This window comes from Microcaecilia unicolor, chromosome 3 (genome assembly GCF_901765095.1).
Source record: "Microcaecilia unicolor chromosome 3, aMicUni1.1, whole genome shotgun sequence".
Classification (NCBI taxonomy): domain Eukaryota; kingdom Metazoa; phylum Chordata; class Amphibia; order Gymnophiona; family Siphonopidae; genus Microcaecilia; species Microcaecilia unicolor.
Window position 1 is genome coordinate 115615644 of NC_044033.1, and position 14433 is coordinate 115630076.

Consider the following 14433-nt stretch of genomic DNA (forward strand, 5'->3'; position numbering starts at 1 on the left):
AACCCCTGAAGTAGGCCTTTGTGCCGAAACACAACTGTGTTGGGTCATTTTTATGACTTTTTCAATAAAGACTTTTATATTTTGATATCCTCTTCGGATCTGCCTCGCTCTTTTCTTTTGTAGATTGAACAGACCCCGATGTTTCAGTTCTACCCTACCCCTCACATATACCCCCTAATTGTCTACATTTTATCCGAATTAACTGTTCTCCAGACAAAATGTATCCAGCAGCACTTCCTTGGACACTACTCAACTGTGGTCACTCAGTATGAATATTCAGGTAACTGACTGGGCAGAAAACTGGCTTAAAATTAAGCAGGCATTTTTTTTTTTTGCAACTTTTAGACTGGCTCTTCTACTTGTACTTATTTGAACTAAGTATTCTGATAAAGAAAACCAGCCAAAGCTAGCTAATTAACTTTACTTGCACACAGCTTGCTCAATATTTAGCTCAAACATTTTACAACAGAAAACAAATCCTATTTATGTGGGAGTGTTGGAATAAAGTATGGTGATGAATATCTGATATCTTTCCTTTCCAGATACCACTTACATGTAAAATTATGATTAGGATCTCCCTGGGCCTGGATATCTCCCTATTAATAGAGGATGGATAGTTACTTGATTTTAATAACTGAAAAGATACTTCTACCCTTACTATGTTTTAGTAGTGGAATACAGTCTACTTATATCACAAAAATGAAGGTGTCATCATGGACAGATAGTTCCTGTCTCAAAATTACTGGGCCAGACTGTCACTCATACCATTTGTACTCTGTACTCTTGTACTCTGAGGTTTATTTTGTTTTTGTTAAATGAAACTTGCCCAATAAAAAGATTTGAAATAAAAAAATAAAACATACCCTATTTATTATTAAAAAAAATAAAACCTGTTTATAACAGTGAAATGAGTTGCTCCTGAGTTTGCTATTTGGTAACTAATTTTACCAACATAGATCCTTCTACTTCAGGTACTATAATTTAACAGCTGCTAAAATGTTTTCTCATCTCATAGGTATAATATGCAGCAGTGGGTCTCTGACTAAACTGTCTAAATCTTTTCACTTGAAATTTGTCTGGAAAACACACGCAGCAACATATTTCACTGCAAGGGGAAATGATGCCATTATTAGTAGGGAAAAGTCATATTTAATTTGTGGATGCTCCAAAGATTAAGAAATAATCAAAAGATTTCTTTAATATTCTACACTTTTTTTTTTGTTTTGTTTGGGATTTATAAACTTATTTCATTTCAGGCATGCAATGTATCTGTGCACAATATTCCTACAAAGTCAAGGGAACAATCGTATTTTGATTTTGAAAATGCAGAACTTTTACTAAGCTGTGCTAAATGGTGGACTGCGTTATGACTAGCACGTGGGTTACCCCACATGCTGAGGCCACTTTTAGTGCAGCTGTAAAATGTACGATTTTTCATGTCTTCAATTAATGGCCACGCACTCATTTCACAATTAGCACATGGCCATTAGTGTGTGAGACCTTAACGACACTTAGGTATGCTAGTGTTTTTAGCACATGCTAAAAATTGTCACATGCTAACCATGTAGACATCCATAAGAATATTATGAGCATCTACATGGATAGCGTGCGCTAATGCTTAGTGTGTGCAAAAAACGCTAATGCATCTCTAGCGTAGCTTAGTAAACAAGGCCCTTATTTTATAGGCGGGAAGGGCACCCGCCCTAACCATGAGCTAATCAGTAGTTGCATAGCAATGTAGATGCACTAACAAATTAGTGCTGGGCATGCCTACTCTCTACCTCCCAAACATGTCCCCAGTGCTAAAAAATAAAAATTAGGGCTCTACATGGCCTCCTGTCTATTCACTATTTATTTTTCTTTCTTTTTTTCTCCCCCTCTCTCATCCTGCCCTATATCCATCATTCACATTCAACTTCCATCCATTTTCCACCTTTTCAAATCTGTCTAGTTTGCATCCCTTCTCCTCCTTTCATGGGCACCATCTCCCCAGTTCTCTCGTCTGTTCCCTTCCCTTCCATGGGCACCGTTTCCTCCTGTCTTTCCCTTTCCCTTCCCCTCCCCTCCATGGGCACCATCTCCTCATGTCTTTCTTCTCTCCCTTTCCCCTCCATGGACACAGTCTCCTCCTGTCTATCTTCTCTACCCCCCCTTCCTTTCCCCTCCATGGGCTACGTCTCCTCCTGTATCCCTTCTCCTCCCCTTCATAGGCACCATCTTCTCCTGTCTCTCTTCTCTCCCATTCCTTTCCCCTCCATGGGCACCATCTCTTCCCTTCCCTTCCCTCCAAGATCACAGTCTCCTCCTGTTTCTCTTCTCTCCCCTTCCATTCCCCTCCATGGGCATCATCTATCCCCTCCCCTCTATGATCACCATTTCTCCACTCCATGATCACAACCTCTCTTGTTTTTTCCATCCCCTATTTCCAGCATCTGTCCCTCTCAAACACATCTCTCTCTACCCTCTTTTTCCTAGCAAATCTTCCTGCACTCCTGAACCCCTCCTCCGCATGTCCCCATTCTCTCTCTCTCTCTCTCTCTCTCTCTCTCTCTATCCCCCCAAATCTTTCTGCACTCCTGAACCCCCCCCCCCCCCATGGGCCGCATTTTCTCTCTCTTTATACCTGCTCCTCTTATCCCTCTGAATTTGCCTTTAGCGCTGCTGTGCTGAAGGCATTCTGTTCCTTTCAACCGCCCGAAGCCTCGTCTGTAGCATCTCACCTGGAAACAGGAAGTTCTGTCAGAGGAGCTAGGATGCTACAGAAGCTTAAAGAAGTAGTATGTCTTCAGCGCTGCAGCACTGATGACAAAGTTGGAGGACCGAGAGGAGCAGGTATAAGGAGAGAGAGAGAAAGTGGTCCAGAAGCCTTTCACTCCAACAGGCCCCAGTGTTTCTGCCTAGAGTCTCTCCAGCCTTGCACCAAACCCAAAGTGCTGTGAGCTTATACCTCTGCAGTTACTTCTGGGTCGTAGGTGCATGGCTGCACCTTCCCTGGCAGCCTTGGGAGCACAGCAGCAGGGCCGACCCTGACCAGGACCCAGCAGCCGGTCTTTGTAACCCAGGTAAGCCCACAAAGGGAGCAATGAGGGAGCGAGATGCTAACATGCATTAAAATTTTAATTGTGTTATTAACACATTAAAGGCCCTGTTTACTAAGCAGTGTTACAGGCGCGTTAATATTTTTAATGCGCGTTAACCATGTACATGCCTACAAAATCCCTATAGACGCCTACATGGCTAGCGCACGCGCTAAGTGTAGGTATGCTAAAAGTACTAACACACCATAGTAAACAGGACCCTAAATGTTTAGTGTGCGGGAAGCATGCGCAGATACCAAAACTACTGTGAGGCACCTGAACACGCCCTCTAGTAGTGCATTTTCCTGCATGTCTTACGTGTTAGCACTTACCGCCACTTAGTAAAAGGAACCCTTTATTTCTAAGTATAAAATAATAAAGAGTAATCCTCTCCACATATTTTCACGAATCCCAGGATTTTCTAAAATGCACGAAGAATGAACAATAGATTCTCATGTTAGATCCTAGAAAGAGTAAATGGGTCTCTTCGGACCAATGTCCTATCAATCTCCTTCACACTGTAGCAACCTGAAACGAGATGTTATTTATTATGAGTTCAACATTACAGTAAAGACAGTTTCAGTAACCAATTCATTCATTGGAGGGCCAAACAAAGATTTACCAAAATCCCAGCACTTAAGACTGATCAGCCATGAGGTTGGATGTAGAATATGCAGAAAAACATGTTCTATTTATGTTTTTTATTTTTTTAGTGTATTCCACAAATTCATTAAAGCACTGTTCTACGTGGATTACAACATAAGAACATTAAAAACAAATTGCATATGAACAGTGCCGTAGCGAGAGCTAATGGCACCCGGGGCGGGTCGCTGCTGCGCACCCCCCCCCCCCCCGGGTGCAACACGATGCGAACCCCCCCCCCCCCCCCCCCCGGACTGCATTCTTACCTGCGGGAGGGCCGATCCGCCCCGAGTGCATGTCACTCGGAGCTGCGTCGGCCCCGCTGGTTCCCTGCTCTCTCTGCCCCGGAACAGGAAGTAACCTGTTCCGGGGCAGAGAGAGCAGGGAACCAGGCAGGGCCGGCACCCCTCCCCCCCCCGCCCCTCCCCCCCTTCCTACGCCACTGCATATGAATAAACAGGCAAAGATTAAGCCAGTTAAATAGAAATTATGCAAATCAGAAGACCTTTAACTTTGGATGAACGACCACATAGGGGCCCTTATTAAAGTGTGTTTAAGTAGCTAACCGGGAAATTAGTGCGTACAGTTACGTGCACAACCACACTCACAGTAATGAGGGGCTGATGCACAAAGCTTACCCTGCTTACAATGTTTGTCTTAGACCAGTTGTAGATGGTCTATAGGAAATGTTATTTAGCATCTAATGCACAAAGGGATGCTGCGTCCCTTTTACCGCTCGCCAAAGCAGCTACCGATAACCCTGTGCAAATGTATTACAACAAGCTCATCAGTATTAAAATGAGCATTCCATGCAGTGCACAGAGAAATGCCTACTAGATTTTATGGCAGGTCAGGAGCTGTCGGAAAGGAGCCCTCCTCATCTATGCTGGCAACTATGGGGCTAACCCCCTGTCCATTTCCCTTCTCTCTTCAGCCTCTCCCTCCCGATCACCCTCCGACATGGTGCAGGGAACCTTCTCCTCCTTCCGGTGCTCTGCTGACCTTGTTCACCTTCAGCTTCATGAGTGCAGGAGCTCTCTCCTGTCCCCTCCCTCCATGTGTCCTGGAAACAATTCCTGTTCTGATCATGTGCTAGGCTCTTCCAGGGGTCAAAGGACAAAGGTCACTGTTAAATTTCCATACATCTCCTTTGTGCATCAATTGCTGTTTGCGATTCTGTATGTTCACCAATGGCTGCTATATTTATCGGCTACCTTTGTGCCGGAGGGAGCACTTAGGCACCCAAACAGCAGGGAATGTGCTATCTGCTATTTTAATATCAACTCTTATAATGTACCAATTGATTTATACTGCAGGGGTAGATAACCATATCTGAATTTTAAAAAATAAACAAAAAACAGTGACAAACAAATTTTATCAGTATGTGAGCAGGAATGAAACTGTGAAATGAGGCCTCAGCAGTGACTCTTTTCACGTCAGGATCACTGGCCGATGGCTCACTTATCTCATCATCGGCCATGATTATTTTCACAGTACTAAAAACATGCACTTTATTTATACTCAATGAAAATTCAAAGAAATTGAAACTTATCTTAATCTGACTCCAATCTCAATCATCAATTTTTGATCATCTAGGACCTGCGTCAATATGCCATATTGGTCCTAGATGATCAGAGAAATTGATGATTGAGACTGAAGACAGATTTAAGATAAGTTTAAATTTCTTAGAATTTTTATTGAATATAAAGTGCAAGATTATAGTACAATGGAAATAATTATGGCTGATAAGTGAACCGTCAGGCAATGAACCCGGCACGAAATGAATGACTGCCGAGGCCTCATTTCACAGTTTCATTCCTGCTCACATGCTGATAAAATTTGTTTGGTGCTGGGTTTTTAAAAATTGAGATATGCTATTTTTAGGCATGCACTTGGCACCTAATTTTTATAGAATTACCCTGTGTGTACTCGCACATTTTATAAAATACATAGGTACATCACAGTTCCACCCTGCTCCACTCAAACTATGTCCACGCTATTGCCTTGAAATGGTAGTACCACAGAAATACAGTATATCAAGTCCGTGACCCTTTACTCTTTAGAAGTGGTACACACATGGGCACTTGTGTTTTGTCACTGCATGGTACATATGCCCTCATATAAAAATGGAGTAATTTTATAAATAGTCTATTCTGCCCTCAGAGCAGCCTTTGCAAACAAAAAAACTTAAACCCTCCGCTCCTATAGATCAAAAAATTTCTTGGTCGGCATTTGTACCTCCTTTGAATCACATATGCGAGTGCTAACTTCATGTTTAGACCTGGGGTTTCAAGGTGTGAGGGAGGGGCAGTTGTTCTGATCTCTATGACCTTAATAACTGCCTTGAGAAGCCAAAATGTTGAGGTTTAGAATTTGGCTCCTTAATTGGCTTCTCTGTCACATGTGGTTTTGCAAAATCCGGCACTTACATGTGGGTTTGTTGGCATGTAAACATGTAAGTTGCAAAATTGGCATTTACAAATGTAAGTACCACTACTTACATGTACAACACCCCAAGTGAGGCCATTCTTTTCATTGCAAATTTTTGGCACAGTGGCTGTTCTCACTGTATATGTTAGTAAGTTCATGTGTACACCAGCACGTCCTTATAAGTGTTTAATAAAAGGCTTCACACTCAGTGAGAGAGTTGTAAAATACCTAGGAAAGTTTAGATTTTCCAACTCGAACATCCCTTTTCTTATCTAGATATCCTGGGCAAAACAGGGGTCTACATTTCCCAGACAGCAACAAATATTGGCAATATTCACCTAAATTTGGGCCATACCACACTCCCCCCTCCCCCACAAAAGCCCCTCCTTCAAAATAGGTAACTATTTGTCAGACTTCGTGTTATCCAGCCCAAAGTAAAAATTACGTGTTCCTCAACCAAATTTTCTGCATAAATGATTTCTTTAATTGCATAAACCCCTGGATTCTATACAGAGCACTCAGATTTGCAAGCCCAAGATGCTTGCACACATTAATTGAGTGACAAGTTCTTAGCTACCAATAATTGGGTACTAACAACTAATTAATGAAGTTTGTCAGCACCACTTAGGATTTGCATGTGCATGTGGCTGTGTACTATTCTATAAGGCATGGCCCCTAATTCGTAATTCAAAAGAAGGCATGACCATGGGCATGTTAGGGGTGTTCTGAAAAGTATTGCATGTAGTTACAGAATACTGCCTCAGAGCACTTAACTTGGACGCCAGAATTTATAACAGCTTTCAGCAGAGTCTGGCACCTATAGTTAGGCATCGGAATCAGAATTTTTGAGCGCCATTTATAGAAGTTCCCCCAAATTGTTTTCAATATTGATCTCAAACTTTCTTTAAGCTGTAAGAAAAAGTTATGTTATTGACCATATAGTGCATTCTTTAAAAAAAAATGTAGGAGCCATTTTACTAAGCCACGTAGGCGCCTACGCACGTTGAACACGCACCAGATTGCAGTTACCGCCCGGTTATTGCATGGCCCTTGCGGTAATTTCAATTTTGGCGCATGTCCGCTACATGCATCTGAAAAATATTTTTTTATTTTCTGGTGCCTGTAATGGACGTACGCCAAGTGGCAATTGATGCTTGTAGGTCATTTCTGCCCAGATTCTTTACCGCTAGGTCAATGGCTGGCAGTAAGGTCTCAGACCCAAAATGGACGTGCTGCAATTTTGATTTTGGCGCACGTCCATTTTTGGCAAAAAAAGACCTATTTTTACAGGTGTGCTAAAAAATGGATTGGTGCGTGCCCAAAACCCACGCCTACACTACTGCAAGACATTTTTCAGCGCGCCTTTGTAAAAGGACCCTTAAGAGAGCAATACACTAGTATTATAAGGTACTGCATAATGTCTGAGAAAAGAGCTAAGCATCTCACCAGCAAGAGCCATTGCTAGCTTGAATTCTTCCTTCAGCATTTGAAGAACTTCTTTTACCCCATCTTCCCCCTATATATTGAGAAAATAAATATTTGCCAAAATATTCAAGCCATATTTTCTAAGCTCTGATTCTATAATGATCTGTCTCTTAGATACACAATGGATCCTATATTTAGATTCCATATAATATGACTCTACTTGCCTGGTATGCCAATCCCCAGATGATGGGCCTTCCTACGAACACAGCCCTGGCACCGAGTGCTAAAGCCTTCAGTACATCAGTACCTTTTCTCACACCACCATCCAGGAATACTTCTACTTTCCCTTCCACTGCCTCAACAACTTCAGCCAGGACATCGATCTACACAAGTAAACATGACACAAGGTGTCCTGTTAATATCATGTACTGGATGATTCAACCAGCTGAGCTACTTTTATTATTTTGCAAAAGACATATCAGTGTTGACATGCTTTTGTTACCCTGACGCAATCGAAAGGATCATATAGTACAGATCTCCAAACCAGGGCAGCTCAACTTTTTAGTAGTACATTATTATTATTTATTACATTTGTACCCCGCGCTTTCCCACACATGACAGGCTCAATGCGGCTTACATACTAACAATATAAAGAATTACAAAGTCGTAAGAAGAATATACAGTTGTAGTAAATGCAATATTAATGGGGTTAACGGATAAGTAAATTGAACATAGGAGGAATTGGGTGCAAAAGGAAATGAGCGTTGGGAGGTAGGCGTAGGATGATAGAGAGGAATGGATATGGGGTAGCAATAAGGATAATGGGAAACATGGTCAATGTATAAGCAATCGTCAATAAGAATCATGTGGGCAAGCTTTGGTTAGGTTGAATCGTTAGGGTAGGCTATCTTGAAGAAATGGGTCTTCAGTGCTTTTATGAAGACATGACATTATAATGTGACTCTCATACCACTACTTTCATTTTTATCCTTAGGTGGATTGTTTCTCCATATATACTTGTAAATGTGCCCCTGAAGCAGACACTAGGGACTAAATTCTAGATATGGCACCTAAAAAATCAGCGCTGAAAAAAGCGCTATTCTATAATACATGCTTAAAGTTAGGCACAGTTTATACCCAGGAATCATTCCCGGGAGTGGAGGAGTAGCCTAGCGGTTAGTGCAGTGGACTTTGATCCTGGGGAACTGAGTTCAATTCCCACTGTAGCTCCTTGTGACTCTGGGCAAATCACCCTCCATTGCCCCTGGTACAAAATAAGTACCTGAATATATGTAAACTGCTTTGAATGTAGTTGCAAAAACCTCAGAAAGGCAGTATATCAAGTCCCATTTCCATTTCCCTATTTGAGATTCTGCAGTTAGACACTGAGATTTGCTTTTATTTATTTGTAGCATTTGTATCCCACATCATTCTCCCCTGCCCCGTCCCCCTGTAAAATGTGAAAAATGAAACCATGCAGGGGACTGAGAGAGGTCCTGTGTGCACAGCTGCCAGTTTCCCTCCTTCCTCCTCTCGAAACAGGATGTTACACCATGAGGGAGGAGGAAAGACGGCAGCCAGCAGCATTGCGTGCAGGACCTTCCTGGGCCCTGCGCATGGTTTCATTTTTTACATTTTGCAGGGGACAGGGGCAAGGGAGAGTGAGAGTGAGCGAGAGGCAGGGCCAGAAAGTTTGGGGTTCGTTTAGGCTGCCATCGCTGCAGTCGCATTCACAGTCACTCAGCGCAAAAAGGGCAGCTTACGCCCATGACTTAGGAGAGTTTCCTTTCCCCACTTCAGGCAGGGCTGTGAGCTGCCAGGGCTGAGCCTTGCCCTTCCCTCTCCCACAGCCTCTCTAGAATCCTGTAGTGCTGCAGACAGTTGCCTTTGGGTGTGTCTCCCTTCTCAAAACTAAAAACCTTCCTTTTAAATTCTCCACACATTCCAGGAAGGCACTGCTAATTGGCCCAGCTGGAAGCCTGATGAGTCAGCAACTTCCCCTCTCTGAGCACAGCTTTCCTGGCTTCAGAATGCATAGCCTTCTGGGAATTGTATTCAAACTTCTTTTAAAGGGACCAAGCCTAAAAGTACCTGAACTTGAACAGAGTTTTTTTCGTGTTTTGTCCAGTTTTCTGACAACATGCACAGCGGCTATATGCCATGATAGATAGATAGATATGCAGAGATACACACCCCAATATTCAGTGTTATTCAGCCTCTCAGTAACGGCCATTGACTGCTTAAATAGCATTTAACCAGATAACCACAAATATTCAGTGGGAAATAACCAGTTATCTCCACTGAATATTCATAGTTAGTGCCAATATTCAGCGCTTAGTTTTGCGGTTAAATAGGAGCACATAAATAGCAGTCCTATTTTTAACTGCTAGGAACTTAACCAGTTAGCACTGAATATTGGCTTAACGGTTAAGTTCCAAGAGCCAAAAATCGCTAGATATGGCGCAGCATTGAATTTTCAGGTTCAGCGCCAGCAGTGGGCTTTAACTGCGCTGCCCGCCAGCAGTTCAATATCTCCCCCCCCCCAAACTGCTGAATGTTGATTTAAAAAATTTGAGCTTAGATATACAAAAAACATTAAAACATAATACATTGTCATTTTAATTCTGAATAGAAATGAATGGATACTCACACACACTGTATATATGTACACAGAGGTAATAACTAGAAATTTGAGAACACTGTCATTTTAGGTCAAGTACAGAAAAAATGAGACCAGATGGTTTTGCTTTGGTGATGTCAGGTTTCGGGAAAAATGCCTCTGCCTACATACCCATTACATGCATAGATTTCCTGTTTTCCTGAAAACAGGACCTTTAAGTTTTTAAATATTGTTCAGGAAACCTCAGCTTTTTAAGAATCTTGCAGGCAATCAATCAGACAATGTTTGAATCAGTTTTTAATAGATTCTCTCATGTTGCACTTGCGTTAAGTTTTTCAGCTTCTCCTAGGGGTCCTTTTGCTAAGCTGTGGGGAAAAGGGCATTGTGGTAGCAGCAGGGGCCATTTTCCCTGAATGCCCGGGCCGTTTTTACTGCAGTGGGTAGAAATCCTCTTTAAAAAAAATGGTCATGTGGTAAGAGTACACTTACCGCGTGCCCATGTGGAGGGCAGCACTTACTGCCACCCATTGAGGTGGTGGTAAGGGCTCCCGCGGTAACTGGGCAGCATATGGCAATGCCCGATTACCACCGGGTTAGTGTCACACTATTAAATATAAAAATATTTCCCGGCACACCAGAAATGGTGTGCACTCAAGCTGGAACTACCACCAGCGGCCTTGTTGGGCCGACGGTAGTTTCAGGATAGCATACGATAAAAGGACCCCCTAGTTAAGCTAAGCTGTGCTTGCAATCTGGTTGAGAAAGCCCTTGCAAGTTTGTAGTCATGACTCTAGAAGTCTCTGGCTTTGACACTCTACATTTTGTTCTGCAGTTAGACACTGAGATTTGCTTTAATCATAGAATAGTTTATGGTCAGATTCCTTCAATTTGGGCTACTGAAAAATCTTCTAGGAGCACTATGCAATGGCCATGGAGAAAGTACATACATATTTGAACACCCTCAGCTTTAATACCCAAGTAAATCAGAGTTTAAATGAAGGGCATGTCTGCTGAAGGATCAAAAGAGGAGTAGAAGAGATATCAGGAGTAGAAAAATTCAGATCGCATCTTTGTCCATCCCAATGACTGTCAAATGGAGTCTGAGGATGAGAATGCTACATAAGTAGGGTTGCTTCAACACAGAGGTAATGGCTAGAAATTTGAGACCGTTTGAAGCATCCTACTTATGAAAACCATGAACTAGGACCATGCGATATCTGTTATTCTTTACTCACAAATAAAGAATTTTGTTTGGAAATACCAGCTTCTTTGCCTGCACCTGAATTGAATAGCCTGAACTGGTTCTACAAGGATCAAGGAGGTATCTCGATTTCCTAGCTGTTCAAGTGTGAGATCATGGAGAGCTTTTGAGAAATGCACTATAAGGATGCTGATCAACCCTATCTAGAGTAGAGAATCACTTCTGATGGTCCACTATAACATTTGCTTGGCCACAGCTTCTGAAGAATCTGGTACCTAGGCAGGGATGGAAGCCAGTCTATCCATAGATAGGTTATAGTCATTATTAGTGTCATAGGACAACTGGAATTGCTGGCAACATGAAATGGTTCCCCATGGAAGAAAAAGAACTCATGTCTTATTTTCCTCAAGATCATGTTTATTTGTCATTAGGAACTGGTGGACAGGTAGATACCAGAGGTGGTGGGTAATGGAATTCAATTGGCAAAAGGAAAGGTGAGTAGTGGAGTGCCTCAAGGATTGGTGCTGGGGCTGATTCTGTTCAATATATTTGTGAGCAACATTGATGAAGGATTGGAAAGTAAGGTTTGCCTTTTTACAGATGACATCAAGATTTGTAACCGAGTGGATACCCCAGAGGGAGTGGAAAACATGAAAAAGGATCTGCAAAACTTAGAAGAATGGTTTAATGTTTGGCAATGAAAATTCAATGCAAAGAAGTGCAGAGTGATGCATTTAGGCAGTAGAAATCCAAGGGAGCTATCTGTGTTAGGTGGTGAGATGCTGATATGCACAGACAGGGAGGGGACCTTAGGGTGATAGTGTCTGAGGATCTGAAGGTGACAAAGGTGGTGACTGTAGCCAGAAGGATTCTAGTCTGTATAGAAAGAGGTGTAACTAGCAGAAGAAAGGAGGTGTTGATGCCCCTGTACAAGTCATTGGAAAGGCTACACTTGGAGCATTGCATTCAGTTTTGGAGGCTGTATCTTGCTAAAGATGTAAGAAGACTTGAAGCGGTCGAGAGGAAGGTGACAAAAATGGTATGGGGCTTGCTCCAAAAGACGTGTGAGAAGACCTGACTATGTATACCCTAGAGCAGAGAAGGGACAGGGAAGATATGATATAAATGTTTAAATATTTGAAAGGTATTAATATAGAAGCATATATTTTCCAGAGAAGGGGAAATGGTAAAACTAGAGGACTTGAATTGAGGTTGCAGGGTGGTAGACATAGGAGTAATGTCAGAAAATTATTTTTCAGGTAGAGGGTGGTTGATGCCTGGAATGCCCTCCTGAGGCAAGTGGTGGAGAAAAAAATGGTGGTGAAATTCAAAAAGGTGTGGGATGAACACAGAGGATCTATACTTAGAAAATGAATGGTATGAAAAACACAACAACAACAAAACTAAAAGGATCGCATATGTGTTTGCATGTCAAGTAGTGTTTAGATAGCAATTCTGGCTGTAAAAACTAAGGCCAGTGCTGGGCTGCGCTTGTATGTTCTATGCCCCACGTATAGCAATCCGGTTTAGGATGGGCTAGAGAAGGCTTCAATGGAAACTCCATTAATTTGGAACATGAGCACAGTGCCAGGCAGACTTTTACGGTCTGTGTCCTACAAATGACATGACAGATTTGGATAGATTGGAGCGGGTTTTGGAGGCAACTCCAATAATTGGAACATATGGACAGAGCTGGGCAGACTTCTATGGTCCAGAAACACCAAAGAAAGACCATGATCAAGTGTATAATCTCATATTCATTGTTGAATTAATCTTGAATTGATAATGAATGTGATTGTTGGGCAGACTGGATGGACCTTCCAGGTCTTTATCTGCCATCACTATGTACTATGTATTTTCAATAGAAAGAATTGAACCAGTTTCCTTTAAGGTTTTGGTAATTAATGACATGCAATAAAATGCCTTATGTATATCTGTCTTACAGAATGATGAAAAATAATTCAGCAGCCTGAAATTGTAATGATTTCATCAAACCCTTCCCTGACTGTTCTCATCTGGACAGCTGCTGTTATTTCAGTTTATTTCAGTTATTCTAGCCAAAAATTACATCTTTCTTTTATTCTGATCTATCACCACATTGTGTGCAACTCATTTTGTTGCTTTATTCACATTACAGTGTGTCAAATGGTCTCATGAAGTGTGATATAATGTATCATTCCGTGTGATGCAAATAACCCATGGGTCAGACACACTTATGAATTTCTCTCATTGCAGCTTTTACAGAGTTTTGAGCCCTTTTCCTTCCAAGAAACTTTTGAGCTTATGCAAATATAGAACTACTAGAATAAACTCCAGATATATGATTAGTAGATACTATGGGTTCACAATCAGGGGCAACTGGATTTAGTTTCGCTTATGATGTTGTTTTGGACTTGTTAAAACATCCATCACTGTTATAAATGGAATCTTCACAGGACTCATTAGCATCTTGGATTGAATTTTTGAATTTATCAAAGCATTTAATTAGAGCAGGAATGTCCAAGCCTAAAAGAACATCAGGGCAGGAATCCAGTCGGCTTTCCAGGATTTCTCCAATGACTATGCATGAGATCTATTTGCATGCACTGCCTCCATTGTATGCAAATACATCTCATGAATATTCATAGTGGAAATCTTGAAAACCTGACCTGGCAAGGGCCATGGTTGGACACCCCTGGATTAAAGCCATGTTACATGGAGCAACACTCATTGAATATTGCAAAAAAGGAATACGTACTTAAAGGCTTACAATTTGTTAAGAAATCTAAACTATACACAGATGATCAAGAAGTTTCCAACTGGCAGATCCTCTTGTCCCTACCATTGCAATTTATAAAACGCTTGGTTTTGAAAGAAATTAATAAGCTAGTACAGGGTAAAATGAGGGTGAGGACTAATTATATATAAAAAAAGAAGATACTCTTGTACCAACTTCACACAAATGAGGAGTGAGGACATAGTAATCCATAGATATGTACACAGAGGTAATGACTAGAAATTTGTGAACACTTGTCATTTTAGGTCAAGTACAGAAAAAA

The 14433-nt window shown here is 41.7% G+C and overlaps 1 protein-coding gene across 1 annotated transcript in view; it reads right to left on the reverse strand.

The window, feature by feature from the left end:
* Positions 1–2544: 2544 nt before the first annotated feature.
* Positions 2545–14433, reverse strand: part of HAO1 (hydroxyacid oxidase 1) — a 50357-nt gene continuing 38468 nt past the window's right edge. Inside the window, exons 6-8 of the mRNA XM_030196314.1 lie at positions 7799–7957; positions 7596–7665; positions 2545–3605 (exon numbers count right to left, since the gene is read on the reverse strand). Coding sequence (XP_030052174.1) covers positions 3535–3605; positions 7596–7665; positions 7799–7957 — 300 coding nt within the window. The 3' untranslated portion in view covers positions 2545–3534. The remainder of the gene's footprint in view (positions 3606–7595; positions 7666–7798; positions 7958–14433) is intronic.